Genomic DNA, 22093 nt, shown 5'->3' on the forward strand with positions numbered 1-22093 from the left:
ATGGTTTTAAACTCGCAAGAAGTAAGGAATGCAAATCGGTTATTTTTTGTATGGAAATAACCGCGGTTTCGGTTAAAAACCGATTATTTCCATACAATAAAATAACCGATTTGCATTCCCTAGCAAGAAGTCATTTACTTACTCAATGTAATTTCTATATTAGTAACTCGAAGGGCATAATGATGTTTCATTAAAAGTTCAGAGTATAAAACCTCGTAAGTTACAGAAGCATGTCATGTTTACAGGTTTCCAATTCGAGGCTTCATTAGCAAGGCTGGACAATAGTTGTACGAGTTGTCGAATAAAGTTCAGCGGTGTTTAAACTTCGGAATTGGTTGGCAGTGGATTTGAGAGAGCGCCGTAAGCAAAGCGTCGCCCGCGGCCCTCGGACCATGGTCGCGCAGATAATTAACTCTATGAACAATCCCTTTAAACAACTTGCATACTGCAATTAGAAAGCTTTGCGCTAATAAATATTATTAGGAGCGTTTGAGGCGAAGTTGAGCGCAATATGTTTCAGTTTCACACTAAACGTAATTCGTGACGCCGAATTTAATGAGAGCTCCGTTTATAAGGCAGTATATTATGCCGCGGCGCTGTCCGAATCTGCGTTCCGGCCGAGTGACTCGCTCATATAAACAAAGCCAGTCTTTGTGCGGTGTTCATTGAACAGCTTAATTGCATTTCTTCGCCACTTCTCTGTGCGGTGGCCGTGCGTCTCATAATCGAATTAGTACTTTAAAATTCCAATTTTCAAAATGAAAATTGCTTTCGCCGTTTGTACCGGTGTGGTTCATCACCCCGTAATTTGGTGTTTGCTAATTGCCGAGTAATCAACTCGAGTATTGTCCTTATCCGCTTAGTTACTATGCAGTTGGACGGATACATTAACATTCGACTTTATTTTAAATCAAGCATTTTTTACTAAATGTACTCTTTGAAAATTCTTCAGATTGGTGTACAATTATCATTTACGATTTACCAATTACAAATCCATTAACGGAAAATGAAACAATGAAAATGGCTGGAAATCTGATTAAAACATTGGCTAAATTCTGGTTTCTAAGATGTTTCTGCGACAAGTTTTAAATGATATTTACGTTAGATAACTAAACACATGAGACTACCATATTTAGCCATCACAAACAACTAAGTTAACATACACAGGCTACACAGCTGTAATAACATAAATCAAATCAAGGTAACATACCATTTACCCGATGTATGTTTATTATACAGGGTGATCAATCTAAATGGGTCAGTATGGAGAAGTCAGAAACTATAAGAGATAGCGAAATCTGTTCTTAGGAACCATGGCTCCGATTTTAGATTTAATAATAATGGCATTCAATTTTTTTTTTAAATCTATCATACATAACCGGGATTCGAACATGGTCAATATTCTTGTTGTTTGTTTGTATGGAAACTTTTAAACGATGCGTGATAGGTGGGGGGTGCTCGACCAAATATCATAGAGGGCCCCGAGACAAAACAAAGTACATAAAAAAAAATCAAAATGGCCGACTTTTTTTTTTTTCCAAGTTGGTCCGAGCGCACTGAGATTCGGCATGCGGCGAGCCTGGGGGCCCAAGATTACAATAACAAAAAAATATTTTTGGAAAAATTGAAAATGGCGGCGGACACGGGCAAAGTAAAATTTTCAAGTAGGATAAGCGAGCCCGAAGGGCGAGCTTCATGCCGGGAGGCCAGGCCGACCCCGGTGGAAGGCCGAATGCCCTGAGCCTCCACCCCGACTCCCAAAATGCGAGGCCGAAGGCCGAACTGCGTGAATTCGGTGCTTCCAAGCGTTCTACCAAGTTAACTGTCTTGATGACCGAAGCCGCACGGCGAAGCGTCGAGGCTTGCGAAGGCCGAAGGCCGAGCTCTGCGTAGGGCCGAAGGCCCGAAGCGTCACACGAGAGGGAAGTTGGAGCGTAAACACGACCCAACACTTTTCCTATTGGGAGTCGCTTTTTGGGCGTCGGGGTGGAGGCTTCGGGCCTTCGGCCCTCCACCGGGGTCGGCCTTCGGCCTCCCGGCCTGAAGCTCACCCTTCAGGCTGGCTTAACCTACTTGGAAATTTGTCTTTGCCCGTGTCCGCCGCCATTTTGGATTTTTCCAAAAATATTTTTTTGACATTGTATCTTGGGCCTTCAGGCTCGCCGCATGCCAATTCTCAGCGCGCTCGGACCAACTTGAAAAAATTAAAAAAAAAGTCGGCCATTTTGATTTTTTTTAAGGTACTTTGTTTTGTCTCGGGGCCCTCTATGATATTTGGTCGAGCACCCCCCACCTATCACGCATCGTTTAAAAGTTGCCATACAAACAAACAACAAGAATATTGACCATGTTCGAATCCCGGTTATGTATGATAGAATTAAAAAAAAAATTGAATGCCATTATGATTAAATCTAAAATCGAAGCCATGGTTCCTAAGAACAGATTTTGCTATCTCTTATAGTTTCTGACTTCTCCATACTGACCCATTTAGATTGATCACCCTGTATATTATATTATATTATATTATAGGACATTGTTACACAGATTGACTAAGTCCCACAGTAAGCTCATGAAGGCTTGTGTTGTGGGTACTCAGACAACGATATATATAATATACAAATACTTAAATACATAGAAAACACCCATGACTCAGGAACAAATATCTGTATCATCATACAAATAAATGCCCTTACTGGGATTCGAACCCAGGACCATCGGCTTCGCAGGCAGGGTCACTACCCACTAGGCCAGACCGATGTTTGCGATGTTTGCGGTGATGTTTGCAGCGTACAAGTAATCCTCAGTAAGAGAGCAAATGGTTCGAGAGGCCCGGGTTTACATCGCCCGCCCGCTTATGACTCGTGAATTTTTAAACCACCGAAGAACATGCACTTCGAGCCGAATGTGTTAGCTGATTTATTGGAGTGTGATGCTGCTCATTATTTTTGTGTTTATGCTTGACGTTGAGTGGGTATGTCTACGGATAGTTTCATCAAAATATTTTGGGTGTCTTAATGTTCCTTTTGAGACTTAACTGACTAAATAGAACAAAATTTGATCAATGACCCTTATCAACCCTTAAAGCCACACCCAAACAAAACAAAACATTTTGAAAACATGAATAACATGTAATTTTTTTTGGAAAACGCTCAAATATGCTACCGCGAAATTTATACGCACCGATATGCGCATTCATGTTTTCGAAATATTGACTTCTTGGGCTCATTTTACTCAGAATCATCGCCTCATACATGAAAAAATGAGTCCCAAGATTTCCTTTCCAAATCGTCATATTTTTGTATGATGTAAGACATGAATGAAACGTAATTTTTTTTGGAAAACGCTCATTTAAGTAATTAAAATTTCGGCGTGATCGATCCTTGGTTGTCCTCTTTATTGTTAAACTCAAGGTCCAAAGTGAAATAATAGTCACTTAATTGAGATTAATCATAAATACGATCTTAATGAAACCGCCATCAAATTACCGCTAGCGTGCCAAGGAATGCTAAGCCAAAGTGCAACTCGGCAAAATCCCAGTCACGCTCGCCTCGACGATAATTAACGTATAATTAATTAATTAAAGGATTTCCTAATCAACGCCACGACAAGCCAGTGTTAATAAAGGTCGAACGCCCACACTTGAGCCGTGGAAGGTAAACATGTTGTTAGACCTGGTTTGTAATTGAAGCTTGGGGTTTATAATTATGTTTGTAGGATCATTTTATATCCTATTAGGAGCAAGTTAGTGCTCATTATAATTTTGCTTAACTTACGCAATTTTTTGATTACGCGTATCTACTAGAGCTCTAAGTATACCTACGCTTGTTATAAATAAGTAAGGTAAGGTGAGGTAAGACTATCACCGGGATAAGACTATCATTTGTATGTCATTTGTATAATTTATAAGCTGAAATTTTATTTATTATAGATAAGTTTTTGCAAAACTCGCTTATAACTAAATGGGTTTTTCTATGTATAAGGTGGTTGTACTAGTGCTCGACATGCTAATGACACCCTGCTGTCAACTCTATTGATAATGACTTAAGTTTCAAGATGACATGTATTGGGACCGCGTCGAGCACCAGTACCACCGCCTTAGATAGAGCACTCTATTAAGGTTACCTGCTTATTTCTCCATGCTTTTACTTATATAGGCAATGGTGACGTACCTCCTCATAGTCCCTATGCGAGTGTTGCGGCGCGCGCGACGGCGCGGGCGGCGCGGGCGCGGCTCATTCGCGCGAGCGGCGCGGACGCCCCACCTTGCCCTTGCGCACCGGCGCGCCGGGCGTCGCCGCGTTCGCGCTCTTCATCAGCTTCTGCCAGTCCTGCTCGCACACAAGTGAGCCCGCGAGCATGTAATACCTGAGGAAAATGAGCATAGTTTTCTATCTAGAGACTCTTGGTCTGACTTTGATGTGGTAAGCTGCATATACTTATCTAACGGGAGGCCAAGGAAGGAGTTAAAGCCTCGTCTCCATATCGCGCGGCAAACCATCGAACATGTTCAATGTTCATGAACAATGTTCGATGGTTTGCCGCGCTATATGGAGACGGGGCTTTAGATTCGGGGTATAGTTTTCAATACGGAATATTTTGAGAAAGGCTCCTGAGGTCAAAATATGGAATAGCTGACGGTCGACTCAATTATAACTAAGGGCTATTTATAACTTCAATTATTAATTGTTTATTTTATAAATTTTTATACAATTTAAATCAGACAATTTTTTTTTTAATTTTTTTATTTTTTTTCGTGATATTTTTTGTACTTTTAAACGATATTATGATATTAAAACAGCTTTATAAGATATTTAAAATGTAAAGTAAACTAAATTACTTTTCAAAGTAGCATAAATCACAAAAAATGTTTAATGACTTGTGATTTACGCTACTTTGAAAAGTAATTTAGTTCACTTTACATTTTAAAGCTGTTTTAATATCATAATATCCTTTAAAAGTACAAAAAATATCACGAAAAAAAATAAAAAAATTAAAAATAAAATTGTCTGATTTCAACGAGAGTAGGAGCATTCAATTGCTAGTTGTTTATGGAGTTAGAAAAACATATTTTGTATCACGTAAAAAATTACACCCTGTATAGGATGAGTCAGGTGACTTGTTCAGGTGGGACACTTGAAGCGTTGTAATTGTAATAAAATAAGTGCTAAAATAAAATAGTTACTTTATCAGTACTCAAATAGAAATGTATTCTTTTGGACCCATTTTATTGTTCGCATTTAAATTTAAAATTTTATTTATGTAATTACCGATTTTGTAAAAATATGCCATACGACTAAATAAACGAGTAATATACTTCTAATTGGGCATGAGCAAGACACATGTATGCCAAAAATTAAATATTTTGTTCCCCATCTATCTATTTGTCAAATACGTCACATAAGTAGGTTTTGTCCTCGTCGTCGCCAAGGCTCCAAAGTACCTTGTCATTAACGCTACGTCTTACGTAGGCGAACAACGCGCGAACGCGGCGCGGCGCGGCGCGGCGAAATCAATCCTTTGATGCCCATAGAAGTGTCCTACGTAAGCGATCTCGTTGCGAACGCGGTGCGGCGCGATTTGCACGCGAATGTCAGGCGGCGCGGCGCGGCGCGGCGCGGCGGCGGCCGCTTTCGCCGCGCCGCGTTCGCGCGTTGTTCGCCTACGTAAGACGTAGCGTAATTGTTAAGAACATAAGCTACACCGTAACAATTACTTACATACATTGTGTGTCAATCTAGAGAGTCATGAAGACAAATTGCGTAGTCAGGGCAATGCAATTGTATAATTAAGTGACAATTACAGTATTTGTGCTCCTCATAAATTATACTGTAATTGTCGCATGGAAAATAGTACCGTCCGACTGTCCAGAACCGTGTATACGGTTTTTAAATGCTGCATATTAATATCAAAAACTAAATTAGTCAGTATGTAATTAATCTAATGAGATTTGATTCGCGAACTAACTTGTCTTAAGGAACATACCGACTTAAGTTACCAGGTTAAGGGTGGAATCACATCTATCAGCATCGAGCCGCATTTTATCCTTACATGAGAAATCGCTCGAATAGTATGAAGATGCTTAAGCATGCTTTCATCTTTCTGATGCATAGGAAAGAAAACGCACTCACTCTGCACATTTCCTTAGGGCATCATTCCCGAGTGAAATGTATCCTATGTCCATTTTCTGGTACTATTAAGATTAACTAAATTTCATTGTAATCCATTAAGAAGAAGAAGAATTACATTTATTTCAACGTCGCAACATAGTACATGAAAAAAAGAAAGGCATGCAGACATAAAAGACATTTGGACGCTAAAATAGGATCCCCACTCTGCATAATGCCGCGGAAAACCGTGGCGCTGGTTTTCTGTGGGGACCTGACTTAATCTAAAGTTGATTAATTCAATTACGTACCTAACAGTGGGATTAATTTGGTAGTAAGTATGTATACTAGGTATGTATGTAAACAGCTATTACCTATCGCCCTGCATGAGGTGTGAGCCACATTTCGAGCACGCGAAGCACTTTATGTGGAAGACATGGAGCGGCTGCTGCGGCGCATTCGTTCGCATGACGAATTCGCTCGCGGGTATCGCCTGGCCGCACGCCGCGCACGCGCCGCCTGAACCGAACATTCTGGAACAAAACACAATACTGGTTGAATATGTAAGTATGTCTTTTATAGGAAAAAAGTAGTATTATCAGAAAAAAACTCAACCACTAGTAGTGAGACGCACTCTAAGTAATACATAATATCCTTAATTAGGTACATCGGTATCAGTCACATTATACATATTTGTAAATCTAAATGAAAATTGCGTAGTGCTGCGAGGTCTGGTAAGACAGATGTTTCTTGTAATTCATTTTGAATTTTTGATCCTTAGGTTTAAGTAGTAAGTGGGAAACAGTGGCAATAATGTAAACAAGGTATGAGCTGCTGAATTGTCCTTTTGAGTCATAATAAAATAACATGAAGCTAATATATGTATGATCATTGATCATTGCTTAAACAGAAATACTTGTAAGTCAATGTCAACAAATTTCTTTAATGCGCTTTTGTAAACTATACACCATTATCGACCACATGTAACACACACTACCACACCCACATGTAAAGGGGTCTTAGTTAAGTTTTCACCAGCATAGTTTGTTTAAAAATGAAATACACTAGGTCACTAGGTAATTATTTATCTATGACCTAATTCATCGCTAAATTCAGCTCCATTACACATAAAAACCATTAGAAAACACATTGAACTGTTTGTGACCGCAGGTTCTCTCGCGGAACAAATTCCAAACTCAAACAGGCTTTTAAATTACTGTTACGGTTATGTATATGTATGGTGAGCAAGAATTTACCCGTGTATGTGATTTAAAAATTAAAACTAAACCAAATGTTTACAGGTATTGAACGAGTCAACAAACTCGATCTACCAAGAAGCATCGACGTGAAAGCGTTTGTAAAAGAAATAAAAGTGTATATTTTCGGTTAAAAGCCTTTAAAACACGTTAGCTAGCTTGTGTAGCTATTCAATTATCGATTCCATCAGCCGATTGAGTGAGATTCCGGTAGTACGGCCTGGCCACGACATTGGTCTAAAGCGATCGGCGGGGCGGCGGGCGGGGCGGAAAACGCGAGCGACCGCCAGGCATGCCACGTACTTTCAGTAGCGGCGGCAGCGACTAGGAGGGGCTGGGACGTAGACGTATTTAAAATCATGGTTTTCTTTTTCAAAAGTGCCTAGAATATATTTCATTGTTTGTCAATGGGTGCATGGGCTAAATACAGGACGACAAATTTATTTACATCTAGTTTAGTATTTTTTTAATTGTATATATAAAGCACCCAAAAAAACGAGTACTTACACAAGAATAAGTGTGGAGACGTCACAACATACTTAAATACGCGAAAGTACATTTAAAATTTCAATAATAAACCCTTCCGTCTCCATGTCGCTCGAAAAAAAAACAAAATGTTTTGTTCCGTATCGCCCCGCTCGATCCGTCGCGCCGCCTAGGCCGGTCGCGCCGCTCTAAAGTCGTGGCATCGCCTGCGCTGCCCGATACAAGTGTTCGAGTCGCGCCCCTCCCCGCTCGCCGCCGCCGCCGGTCGCCATGTGCACACCGCGCGCGTTGCCGCTCGGCGACAAGGCTCGTGGCATGCATTATGCGTCGCCGGGTTATTGTTTTTGCGACTTACCGCCGGTCGCCGCCGCCGATCGCCTTAGACCAATGTCGTGGCCAGGCCGGTAGAGTGCGCCTATTTGTTTCTCTCGGGTCGAGTACATCGGCGAGTACTGTTGCGATTACTTACTTAAATGATGAAATACGGGTAACTAAATATTAGCAAGTAGGTTGCCCATTAAGTCATTTGCGGGTTAGCCATTAAATCTGGGCAAAACTATTAATAGTTAATCATAAGCTAGTGGTTAACTACTAACTTATGATTAGATATAATTTCGAATTACCAATGATCTGGTCTGATCTCAAGAGTGCCAAGAAGTTTGGTAGTGCATGTTATACTTAGTGTATGGCGTAAGCAACCATACTTTCATATACTTACCGGTGATGAATATTTGCTAGCTTGTACTAATAATACTGACTATTATGTTTCTTATTAAGTATGATCATTTGGGGATTGCGAGTGAGCGAAAATTTCAGTGAATCTCATTTGTTTACCATTTCGGCTTATTATCTTATTATCAACGTGTGGGTATACGCCTAAAAACTTAGTCAATTAAGAACAATTAACGAAAAAAATAAAAATAAAATATACATTTCTTGTAAGTATCTATTACATTATCAAAACACTCAATTACGTAATTTAACATTGAAAGCTATAAGTCTGTATCTTTAGGTATTTAAATAAAAATAAACAATATTTACCCTCAAATGGCTCCTTAAACCAGTTGAGGGTAGATAAAAACATTACATGATCAAATAATGTAGGTTGAAGTCAGGTCGTTCATTGACAGATCCAGGCGGTTTTGTATTTGGTTGGTTAACCAATAAATGTTATAACTACCCGAAAGTGTACAAATTGTTTACTTTTATTTAAATACCTAAAGGTACAGAGTATAGTGTTATGCTATATTTTTAAAAGGTTATGTCCCGATCGTAACATCATTTTATATGTTATTCATACTAAAGGTACAGCTCGTTAAACTTTGATAGATGGATAATACAGGGGAGAAGCGACCGCGTCGATAAATCAATCGTTATTGGATACTTTAGCCCCGAATACCTCATTTAGGTGACAGTTACAGTAAAACATAAGTGACGAACGATTATTTCACATTTGGAATGTTACTAAGCACCACGTGATTGATATTTTTAATATCGATAGTTATTTAGTCGAAAACCATCTTAACTTTAAACACAATAACTTTATTTCCAGGAACGTACCTATAGTAGAAAAATAAAAATAAATAGTAAATGTTAACGACATTTTAGAAATTGAATTCGTACATAAACATTTTAAGATGCATACGAGAAACTGCCCATCTATAGTTTTCTTATTGCTGTGTAAAATAAAATGTACCTATATGAGAAAGGATTACATTTACACATTAGTATACGCGTAATATTACGACTCCACTGAAATATCATGACCAGTGCCAACATTTATGCGAAATAATGTTGATTTCTCTCCGTTTCGAACGATACCGCCCCTCCACCCCCGCTCGCTTCTCTAATGATCTCCTCGAGAGGTTTTAAATTATGTTCCTTACAACAATCTACACGTACACAACCGTGCGACTCGAGACGTTCCCTTAATGAATAAAATAACATGTCAAGATACAGTCTTCATCTTAAATTAATGAGGATTCACGGTGACGTATTCAATTTTACACGTAACGAAGGCAAACAAACTTCGAGTGAGTGCTAGACTGGCACCAAACTTTTCTTTGAGTCGGACCCGTTCGCGTCGCCGATCGCGCCACGGACCTAATTTATTAAACTCGTTAAACACACATTTGTTAATTAATATCGGTGTAGGGGATACCTAAAAGTTTGGATTTGAAGATATATGAGATCCTTTCATTACATATCATTTTGAAGTCCTGAACCCTTCGACGAGTGCCGAAAGTTGATTAAAGTAACCCGTTTTACGGGTGAATAAATAAAACAAATGAGTGTACCAGCGTGTATATTCGTAGCATTAGTAAAGTTTTATAACATATGCACACGTATGCGTATGCGTGTGTAGAAGATAGGGTACGTGAGTCACCTAAGGGCGCACAAGAGAGTGGATCAGCTACACTCTAATAACACGAGTTAAAAATTGGCTACTCCAGAGCACACAGTCGCTGTGGCCGAAATCGGTCAGGAGAGAGAGATAACGTATGCCTAGTAAATAGACATAAAGATACAAGTACATATCATTTAAAAGTAAATAAATGCCTGGTACTATTGCCTAGCTAGCACGCGCGTGTGTTCATAGGTGCTGGACAAGGTAGCGTGTTCAATGCGCATAAATTTTAATATTTTGCAATTGACACCATGTTGTTAATACAATTTAACGTGAGTTATTAAATAATATTCATCAGTTGTAAACTATACAGAAAGGCATGACTAGCATCAATATTAACTCACATTTATAGACGGGTCTATCGCGAATTTATTTTATTACCTTTATTTACCGACGTTTGGATTGGACACAGGTTTCACTGGTAAACGTCGGTAAATAAAAGTAATAATATAATTTGCGATAGACCCGTCTATACTAGTAAATGTGAGTTAATTATGGGTTCAAAACGCGAAAGTTTTAAATATTATACAGCATCAATGTATACAAAAAATATTATACCTATATGTATGATACTTACCTTCGTTTTTTGGAGGAGGCATCAGCCATGATCTCCAGCTCGAATTATTATTATTATATTAATGGAAGGCTGGACATGCCCAAATCACACGTCTGTTTTCAAATACTGAACTTTCTGAGATGTATTTTGGTATTAACATCTACAATTTGTTAATTTAATTTTATATTTGAGTAATGCAGCGTAGGGTAAGGGCATATGGTGTTCATCAGACAGAACTAGATATATGTTTGTCTTGCTTCGGTTTAATTAATTTCACCTTCATACGCCGATACTGTTTGTCGGAGATACTTAATTGAAAACGCTTTTACCGGAGTAAATGAAACGAATGCTATTTACCCCGAATGATTGAAGCTAATTTATCTTTTAAAAGTTTAAAATTTATCTTTAAACCTTTCCCATTCGACCTTTAATTATTTGAAAACGAACGAAGGAGCGCAGGTAATTAAATTTTGATTGCTTTCGGCCGGATTGTTATTGCGATTTATTAATATTTTGGCTGTAAATAACGCCGAGTCCGCGATGCTAATAGCGCCTGCAATAATTACTAATTAACTATTAAATACGGCAATTAAACGCCTACACCGATAAAGGTTTACATTTTACAGTATAGGTACTTAGGATGTGTGCTGCTATTGATTTTTATTACAGTTATAAAGATAACTACAAGCAAGGGAAGTTATTCAAGTTACGAGGTTAATGAAGTTCACACGTTTTATTGACGATTAGATAATTATAGACGCTTAAACGATATAGTGTCACTCGACATCCTGTCGGATTACTGTCCGTTAATTAGGGGTCATCCATTAATTACGTCACACGAATTTCTAGGTTTTTTGACCCCCCCCCCCCTCCTTGTCACACTTGGTCACATTTGGCAAACCCCTCCCCCCTAGTGTGACGTCACATTTTTTCTACGAAATCGCCAAATCGAATTAAGTACCTAAGTATTATTAATATTTTATCAAAATATTTTTGACGATATAAATATTAGTAATTTTATAACCCAAAACTGCTTAGGAAAGAAAATTAAACGAATAAAAACGATTATCGTTTTAAAAACTTGTTATTTAAATGTACAGCGAATAAAATAATTTAAATAAATTTTCGGTTACTGATGAAGTTAAAGTGACGTCACAAAGTTTGTGTCTCCCCCCTCCCCCATGTCACAATATGTCACATTTTCTTGACCCCCTCCCTCCCCCTAAACGTGTGATGTAATTAATGGATGACCCCTTATAAGCTCCTACGTATATGTAGGTACTTATTTTAATCTGTTGAAATGAAAATTAATATCACTGAGAAGGGGCTAATCATCCAAAAATCATGCTTCGAAAGACCCCGTTTCCATTCGTATGGATTTTTGATGGAAAATATAGCGTTTTAGACCCCAATGTTTTTCTTTCTAAGTGCATTTACCTTCAATGTATTTAATAAGTACGACTTATCTTGACAAAGCGTCATATTGTCATTTAAAATAAAAGCTTAAAGTGCGGAAGTGCATAACACCTACCTATATTATAAGCTTTATTCATTTAATAGTACATTTCGATGCTAGTGCGGAAGGTATGTCATTACTTCACGAGTACCGAGATATCTTGCCACGAGCCGCAGGCGAGTGGCAAGACTCGGGACGAGTGAAGAATGGCATTTCCGCACGTGTATCGAACGACGTTTTTTAATACAGTTGCGAAAAAATAAGAAAAACATTGTTAATCGTACACTAAACAACAGTGGTAACAGTGACAGCTCGGTTAGACGTCGTCTTTAAGTATATTATATCTATGGGCGTTTGGCAGCTATTCCGTTCCATTCAGTCAACTTATTAAGAACGGAATTTTCAATATTGAATATTAAAAAATAAACGTGTTATAATGATGAAGAGGTAAGTAATTAAATATGAAATATGTAATATTTTTCGTATTCTTACATTAACGGTAGGTTTTTATGCTGATTACGACGTTTAAAGGAAACTAATATTAACACTCATCAATAAGTAGTCGTGAATTGGAACAAGTATAAATTTAAAAAAATTGGAAAAGTAAAAAGCACTAGTTCGAGATAACCAACTTTCCGCACGCTAAACAGCTACGTAAAGTAGCACTTTTTGAGCAACTGTATTAAAAAAACACTTAACTCATTAACGGCTTTACGTCAAGTAACAGTATCAGCCATCTAGCAGAAATCCGATTACAAACTTCACAAATCTCATAAGAGAAAATAAGCTTTTAACTAATATGGAAATTGCCTGGAAAAGTAGTAAGTAGGTGCAGGCGGTGGGTCGGTACACCCGCAGGGGGAACTGGGTCCCGGTGGTCCCGGAGACGAATGGTCCCGAAGTCCCGATCAAATGCGTCCGAGACGCGAACGCTCCTTGGACTTGTTGCTTCAAATCCTATTTGTTTCCGAAGACGTTTAAGGGGTAAAAGAGATAAGGAACGTTTTTATTTAATTATGCTTTGTTCTTTTCTGTTGGGTATTAATTAGGTGTTGTATATTATATTTGTTATAAAAATTCGTTTAGGTGCACCTGTATTGCGTACATAAACAAGCTTAAAACACCGGATAAGTGCGAGTCGGACTCGCCCACCGAGGGTTCCGTACTTTTTAGCATTTGTTGTTATAGCGGCAACAGAAATACATCATCTGTGAAAATTTCAACTATCACGGTTCATGAGATACAGCCTGGTGACAGACAAACGGACAGACAGACGGACAGCGGAGTCTTGGTAATAGGGGTCCAGTTTTTACCCTTTGGGTACGGAAACCTAAAAACTACTATTAAAATGAAATATTTTTAGTTTTCTGTGTGATGTATGATCCGCTCGATACCGGCACACGACACGACAATGCCCGCGTCGTTAGCAAGAAACTCGTTAGCGGCGACAAGCGACAATTCGCTAATGACATGTATGCGCTGATTTGCGTCAAACGCTCAAATACGTCTTATGATTGTAGAAAATGCATTCTTTTTATATTGCATTCTTTATGAAACTAAACTGATCTAAAATACAGCTTATACCAGATATGTAACATTAATTCTTAGATATGGAATCGTTATCTGGGGAAATATTTACAAAAGTAATTTATTCATGTAAATAATTATAATGTTTTGTTTAATTTAAACTGTCTGTGAATGGTGGAATACAATTTAGCTCCAAAATGACCAGGTTTGTGGGCGTGCTTAGTATTTAGTAAAATATGATCGCGATTGCACGCTCATATTATTAGGTTACATTGTAAGAAGCTCGTTAGTGCACGAGTGCCGACAATATATACTATACTCATGAAAAACTGTTCGCAAAACAAAATCCAAAAAGAAATATTTTTTTTGTATTTATATGGCTCTTTATTGTAAAATAATGAAAAAGTATTTACTACAAACTATTTGTAATCACTAATACCTTTTTCCTGTCTAAATGAAATAATCGGATATATCCTTTAATAGGTTCTTTTAAGCTTACAAGTCGGTTTGCAGAAGTGAAAAATTATTTCGATTTTAGCGACAAGGTACCAATAGAAATATGAAGGACTGATAACGGATATTAACCGGGAATATACCGAACACATTTCATTTACATGCATGCAACTGGCGTGCCTAGTCGTTTTTTGTACAAACAAATATCGTATATCCCATTAGAGCCAGATGCGATGAAGCAGAAGGCAATCTTTACAAGTTTTTTTTTCAAATTGGATCCAAGAAATATCTACCTAGGGAATAAATATGGTGATTCACATCAATTAACTAGTAACGAGAGAGAGTTAAAAGTGTCATGTACAGAAAGTAGAGAGCTTGCACGCTTTGATTTGATTTGATTTGATCATGTATGGCCCTTCTTTGCATTTATTACTGCATTTTCACTTTATTCGAAGATTAAATTTAATGTAAAACTGATAGTCTGCATCAGGAGTTATACGAGTAATACGTAGGTACTGTTAGAAGAGAAAACACCATACATCATTAAATAAAGGTTTTAATACATAAAACATGGAAAACAGGCGTAGCTTCAAGTAAATCACACTCCGACGCAGTAATGGCGGTCGAATGTCGATCCTCGTCTGACAGTCCGGGTCGCGCCCATCGTAGTGTCAGCATTGACACCACCGTGGGGCTGCGTTCGAGCAAACCACATAATCGGTTATCAGTACACAGTTTGATGACTAGTTTAAAGTATAATATTTTAAACTTTCGCGTTTTGAATACATATTAACTCGCATTATAGACGGGTCTAAGTAGTTTAAAGTACTTACAAAATTTCCTTATCATAGACTAGAAGGCCTACGTAACCAAACCTACAACCAAACCCACAATTTTTGAAGCCGCAAGCTATATCGGCGCGCACCCGTGCAATCTCGTATTCAAATTGACATAGTAAAACAACAGAGCCTCCGACTAAGTTCCGTAAACTCGTTGCAAACTTCCCTCTACACACTCTATCGGCGATTTTTAATTAAATCCCTTGCGAGCGGAGCGAAGTAACACCATCAATTCATTATCCTAAACTCGGCCCGATTGTTCGCTCGCTACTTACGCAAACTTTCATTTTAATCAAGCGTTTAATTAAAAATTATCCCAGAAAAACAAAATAAGCCAGTTAGGGCGGTATGAAAGTAATTAAGGCGCGTACGATGAGGCCGGCGACGCGGCGAGGTGAGCATCCTTAATTAAACGCCTTGTTCTGCTCTAGTGGCCTGCCGCTTAGCGAAACTATTACGACGTGCAACACTGTGCGATCGCCGTGAGGGAGTTTTTCCACGTGGTGACAAGTAGCGTGAGTCGCGGAACGAGTGGGCGGGGTAAGTAGGAACATGAGGTGCCGATGCCGGCGCTTGAGGTTGACGTAAAAATTACAGTTGCGATCGGCCAACAAACAGTTCTTTATCATACCTTGATTATATTATTGACATCGAAGTGGTTTGAAAACTATGCTTTGAAGTCTTACAAGTGATTCAAAACATTCCATAGAAGTGACTGCCCTATTTAGCTAATCTAGTATTTATGTGGTACGATATAATTTACAAACAGTTTGTAATTTACATGTAGGTACCTAATTTAATAAATTAATTAATTTATTACCGTTTAAATGGATTAGGTACTGTATGTAGATGTCAATCATCTTTATTAATATAATGGCAGGTATAAACACTTATATAATATGTAACGTTTAATAAAGTAAAGCACCACATTAGTAAGCGTCATAATTAAATTAAAACTCACCATCTTTTATACATAAGTATGATTCAGTAACTAATTCAGAAGCGCTGGTGAGCACAAAGTTTTCCAATTAATGTTAATACCTATTAAATTGTGCTAAGAATTAATTATCTCAGAATTACGGTCCCTCTAATTTATTACTAAACTTTCACTTATCAATCTTTCAGAGTAGCTCGGCATTAAGGATTCTTGCGAGGATTCTTAACTCCATAATTAAATCGTATAGTTTAATTAATGAGTAAACATCGGTATCAACGTTCAAATTTCGTGGCACTTGGTAAGGGTCGCAAAAAAAGAAATACATAGGTATCATTGTTTTATTTATTAGTAATAAATAACATTGAATTTATTTTTATTCTTAATCGTACTTTGGTAAACTGTACATATATTTAAAGAGGTTTATATTCTTAATACGTCATAGAACCTCAATACTCATTTCATTATCCATTTGTAAAAAAAATTCTAAATGCCAAATAGGCAACAAATATCAATTTAATTGTCATGCAAAATAATATGTGGTAAAATCTTCAACGATAATAGTTCTTAAAAACACTTACAACTACAATTTAGCATTGATAAATCTTTACCCAACTCCCTATCAGACTTGAGGAAATGGATTTGACGCAGTATACTGATTTTATATTCACTAACGAAGGTGCTTGCTGTACTATTTGCGAAATGAATATAAAAAAGAAAAGGTACAATATAGAGAAACATTTGAAATCAAAATCTCATCAAGATAAATTATCTGATTCACGCTGCCATTTACAGGATATAATACGAGATAATGCTGATTTCGAAATTAAAGACGATATCGTATATTGCAAATTGTGTAATTCGAAATTATTTCCCTCTAAATCTAGTATCGACCGCCATTTAAAAACAGATTTACACAACAAAATTCATAAAAATAATGCACAAGAAAAATTTAATAAAGATTTAACAGAGTTTATGATTTGTTCGAATATACCGTGGTCAAAATTAGACAATCCTAAATTTAGAAATTTTGTAGAAAACCTTTTAAATCATAAATATGGAAACGATATTACTGTGCCGAGTGAAACAAAAATACGAGTAAAATGCTTACCTGAATTGTATGAAAAGAAAAAAAATGAATTGAAAGAGAAATTACAAAATAAAATGATTTACCACAGTGTTGATGAAACATCAGATTCCGTGGGAAAAAAAGTGGCAAATATTTTGATCGGAGCTCTAGATGGAACTAGTACCCAGCCACATTTATTTGCTTCTAAGGTATTGGAGGCGACTAACCATTCGACAATAACCAAACTCGTTGAGGAAACCCTTGAAGATCTTTGGGGCGATGAATACAAAAAAAACATGGATAAATTATTATTTTTTATAACGGATGCCGGTTCCTACATGGTAAAAGCAGCTAAAAACCTTGTTCAGAAATATAAAAATATGACTCATGTAACATGCATAGCACATGGATGTAATCGAGTCGCAGAGATAATTAGAAGTCTTTACCCGACCATAAACAGTTTGATTGACTGTATCAAAAAAATATTTCGTAACGCTCCTTCAAGGACAAAATTATTTCATCAAATGTGTGTAAATATTCCTCTACCACCCCGACCCGTGATAACAAGATGGGGAACATGGTTAAATGCTGCCTCATATTATCACATGCATTATGATAAAATCAAATCTGTCATCGATGCCTTAAATCCGCGTGAAGCGAGTGCAATTTCTAAAGCAAAAAAAAATTTCCGTAACCGGAATTTAAAAACTGAGTTACTATTCGTCGATACACACTTTAGTATAATTGCTAAGTCAATAAAATTATTGGAGGATCCAAAACTGAGTCTAGCAGAATCATTAAACATTGTTCATGGTTTGCAAAAATATCAACGTTAAGGTTACATCAAAATGCCAGAAAAGTTTATTTTAAATTAAAAAGTGTATTAAAGAAAAATCCTGGTTATAAGACTGTACAAATAATTAACCAACTATCTAAAAACAACGAGGCTGAAATACCAGAAAGTGTAAATAAAAACTGTGTGCAAAATTTTCAATGCTTGACATACCTTCCTATTACCTCAGTCAGCGTGGAAAGATCTTTTAGTCATTTAAAATGGATATATTCTTACAGACGTCAAAGATTGACAGCAAAATCTATGGAACAAATTTTAGTGATCTATTCTAACTCGTAAAATATTGTATGCCACACCTGGACATAAAGTGGCTTTTTCCGCACGCTACGCGTACGGATAGAGCCGCTTTCTGGCCAAATGTGCACATATTTTTCCAACACGGGAGGTAATAAAGAAAGCCCTCGATCGCATAATTACGTCCCTCGCTTGCAGCTTGGGCCGCAACAATTGCGATTGCGCGGCCTTTCTTTGTTTTACCACCCTAATTAGGAAATGTACTATTTAGGGGCTTTTTTATTTACATATACAAAATAAAGGTTAAAAATACTAAGTGATTTGTTTGTATTTATTTTTCTGCCAACCGTACATTGCCACGAAATTTGAACGTTGATACCGATGTTTATTAATGAGTGAGTAAATAAATTATTTATTAGATGGAAACATTTGTCAAAAGCCGCGCTCGCACGATGAGCTAATCGACTATCACCACTAATTGCCCCGCTCTCCTCCCTCCCGGCCCCGCGCCCCGCGCGCCGCCCGCCGCGGCCCTCAAACTAATTAGATAAGTTTGCAACTCGACTACTTATACTTCTGGTGCTCCGTAGCCGGTAAGCATCAATCTTTTTAATTAAACATTTTTGACACCGCAACGATTAGCCATCGAACCCATTTCTATGCTAATAGTATGACTAGTTTTAATTTAAATGCAAAACGAGGAGCGAACTGTACGCCATAACTCCACTTTGGTAACGCGCAATGCGATTTTTACCGTTCTTAATTAAGCGGTAAAAGCGATGAGCGAATAAAATAAATATTGTGTTCCAAATGGTGATTTTTAATACCAAAGAAACTGTTAGCATTTATTTATTGGTTATTGATTCACATTGGATAAACTATAAAAACTGTATAAATTGATTCATCAGTAAAGCCCACAAGTTATTTAATTATTTTATGTATAGCTGCAGAACCGGATTGGTGTCGAGCTTTACCGAGAATGTTCATTGGTTTTTATTCGATTTATGCACATTAATAGTAGTTTTCTGACGACATAAATGCACTTGATTTTATACGTTCTCAGTATAATTTAACATTTTTTAATTTGAATTATATAAACTACGATCATAATCGTCCAATTAGGTATAAATAAATAATTAAAATAGAATGATAACCTATACTATCAACATAAAGATGTATTGTTTTTCCGAATCACGATCAAATTCAAAATAATAAAATAAATAGTTGTGTTTGCTCAGAGCATAAAAAGTTCAACCACGGCATTGCATGAACAAGAGATTTCCTTTGGCAGGATTGGTCCTTAGGACCCAAGGATGGAATTAAGAAGTGGAGCCACCCAGATTTTTGCTTTGATTTCCCATACAATCCTACACCTTACCTTTCATTTTAAGGTATTTTTTCGGAATAAAAACTACCCTATGTTCTTCCTCACCAAATTTTATCTAAATCGGTTCAGCGGTTATTGAATCCCCATACAAATTTCCTCCTCCTTTTTCACACCCTTAAGGGATCATTTTTGAGATTAAATGTTTGCTATGTTATTCCCCGGGACTCAAACTATCTCTGTACCAAATTTTAACTAAATTGGTTCAGCAGTTTAAGCGTGAAGAGGAATTAAAAAAAAAGTATTTTTTTCATATTTTATGTATTTTTACTTCGGAATGGTGTCATTATGATATCAGAAATGAATTCGGCACCCCCGATTTATACGAAACCGATACCAAACCTGGCCTAGTAGCTTAAATGATACAGATATCAAGATTCAAGATCAAGTTGAGAGCCCCCCCCCCCCCCCCCCCTTAAAAATGTACATCAAAAATCTCGGTGGCTCCACTTATTGAATCCATCCTTGGGTCCTAAGGACCAATCTTGCCAAAGGAAATCTCTTGTTCATGCAACGCCGTATGTTAGCTCCAGCACCATCCGCTAAAAGTCTAATAATCATATCAGAACGTTTTAAAAATCTTCGAAGACCAATATTCGTATATTAAAAATGGTTAAAAATAGCTATAAGAAATACCGTTTTGCCGTACATAATGTATTGAACAATATAATGGATCACTCACGCTAGTCCAACATGTCATTTTCTATGACGACTGATCGGTGATCTCGTGGTGCTTTCTATAGAAAACGAAGCACCGGATGCTCCGGCCCGGCCACGACCCGGACCCCTATTCGACAAGCGACGTTTGATGTATCGTGTTGATCTCCCGTTGATGTGGGAAAAATCATAAGTTCTCGAATACGTACAATGTCAAAATTTTACATTAACAATCCACAGTTAGGGTGACAAGCAAACCAAACCGAACCACCCTTAGTTTAGAGTTGAGTTGTGGTTGTACCAAATGATATTATCCACCGATGATGGAATCAACTCTCAGTATGCAATAAAATCAACTGTTGATTTGACGTGGATGCGAAATCTGACAGTTGTACATGTCGAATTTGGCCCCCGGTCTAACGTAAGTCATCCTTTTAACCTCCTAAGGCCCAGCCATACAAATGGAAAATGCAAAATTCGCCACAGAAATTTGAACGTACAATGTATAGAATTGATTTTGCGTTGTTTAAAAAGTGAACGAAACAAAGCAAAATCAACTCTGTTCCGATCGAATATGAATTAAATTTCATTGAACTGAATAAGTTCTAAGTACTATAGGTAGGACCTTGGGCCTTAGGAGGTTAAGCTATTCTCGCGAGGTCTACAGCTCACAGAGCCACTACTTTTTATTGTGAAGAGTGAAGCTTCCGACACGTCCAGTGTTATTAACGTGCCATTTAACATACTCGCGCCATCTATCGTTAAAAGTATCCATTAAAGATCAGCAGGGCCCAATAAATCTGGAATTACAATGGCACATTGTCCGTTCTGATTAAATAAATAGGTGGCTGTCGCTCGCGCAGATCCTGATAAGATCAAAGCTGTTTTAATAGCCCACCAAGTGCATCGCCTCGGAAAAACCAGTATATGTATATGCGAACTGCGTTTATACATACGGCGCGATTCGGGAAATGAATTAGAGATTCACTAGATATGAAATAGTAAAGATAGGTATGTGACATTCCACGGCAAAAGGGACCTTATGGCGGTTGGCGCTTACGCTTTAATTAACGCCGCTCCAATATTATTGCGGCCGCCATAAGGTACCTTTTGCCGTGGAACGTCACATATCTTTACTATTTCATATCTAGTGAATCTCTAATTCATTTCCCAAATCGCGCCGATAGGCACTTTAGGACGTCCCTTATTTTACGATTTTATGAAATTAAGAACGCATACCCTCTAAATTGGTTTGTATTACCCTAAAACACTTTGCAAATAAATTTCACCTGTCATTTCTGTAACTAACCCGGCGACTTTTATGCAATTCCAATACAATGTTTGATAATAAAATTAATAAATTGTACGAATTTTATTTTACTTTTTTTTTCGCTAACGGCATATGCGATGGGGTCGAAAAGTGCTCGAGTGGAGACCACGGACTAGCAAGCGCAGCGTAGGACGTCCACCCACAAGATGGACAGACGATCTTGTTAAGGTCGCCGGAAGACGCTGGATGCGGGTCGCTTCCAACCGGCACGTATGGAGGTCCAAGGGGGAGGCCTATGTTCAGCAGTGGACGTCTTATGGCTGAGATGATGATGATGATGAACGGCATATACTACTTCTGTATACATTACTTCACAAAAAAATCTCAACGCGAACAGAAAAACAATGAAACATATCAAATTATTGTCTGACCTTTCTTCATGTAGTTATTCGTATGGGTATTTCAGATTAGTCGGCACGAGTTCCCGTTACAAAAATGACATGAAAGACACTGGTGCTTAAGGGTAGAATCAATATATTGAGAGGATTTTCAATTTTTAAAACCGTTACATAAGAGACACCGTAACATACATATTACGTATCTGCAGG

The 22093-nt window shown here is 37.7% G+C and overlaps 2 protein-coding genes across 3 annotated transcripts in view; one reads left to right on the plus strand and one right to left on the minus strand.

The window, feature by feature from the left end:
* The window catches only part of LOC134663571 (inosine triphosphate pyrophosphatase), a 210386-nt gene that overhangs the window by 172648 nt on the left and 15645 nt on the right, over window positions 1-22093 (plus strand). The gene's annotated exons all lie outside the window — the stretch shown is intronic.
* Window positions 1-22093, minus strand: part of LOC134663569 (LIM domain transcription factor LMO4) — a 280250-nt gene that overhangs the window by 56851 nt on the left and 201306 nt on the right. For both annotated transcript variants that reach the window (XM_063519974.1, XM_063519973.1), the window contains exons 3-4: window positions 6479-6637; window positions 4170-4365 (exon numbers count right to left, since the gene is read on the minus strand). In XM_063519974.1, coding sequence (XP_063376044.1) covers window positions 4233-4365; window positions 6479-6637 — 292 coding nt within the window. In that variant the 3' untranslated portion in view covers window positions 4170-4232. The remainder of the gene's footprint in view (window positions 1-4169; window positions 4366-6478; window positions 6638-22093) is intronic.

The sequence above is a fragment of the Cydia fagiglandana genome, chromosome 4, assembly GCF_963556715.1.
Source record: "Cydia fagiglandana chromosome 4, ilCydFagi1.1, whole genome shotgun sequence".
NCBI classification, from domain to species: Eukaryota; Metazoa; Arthropoda; class Insecta; order Lepidoptera; family Tortricidae; genus Cydia; species Cydia fagiglandana.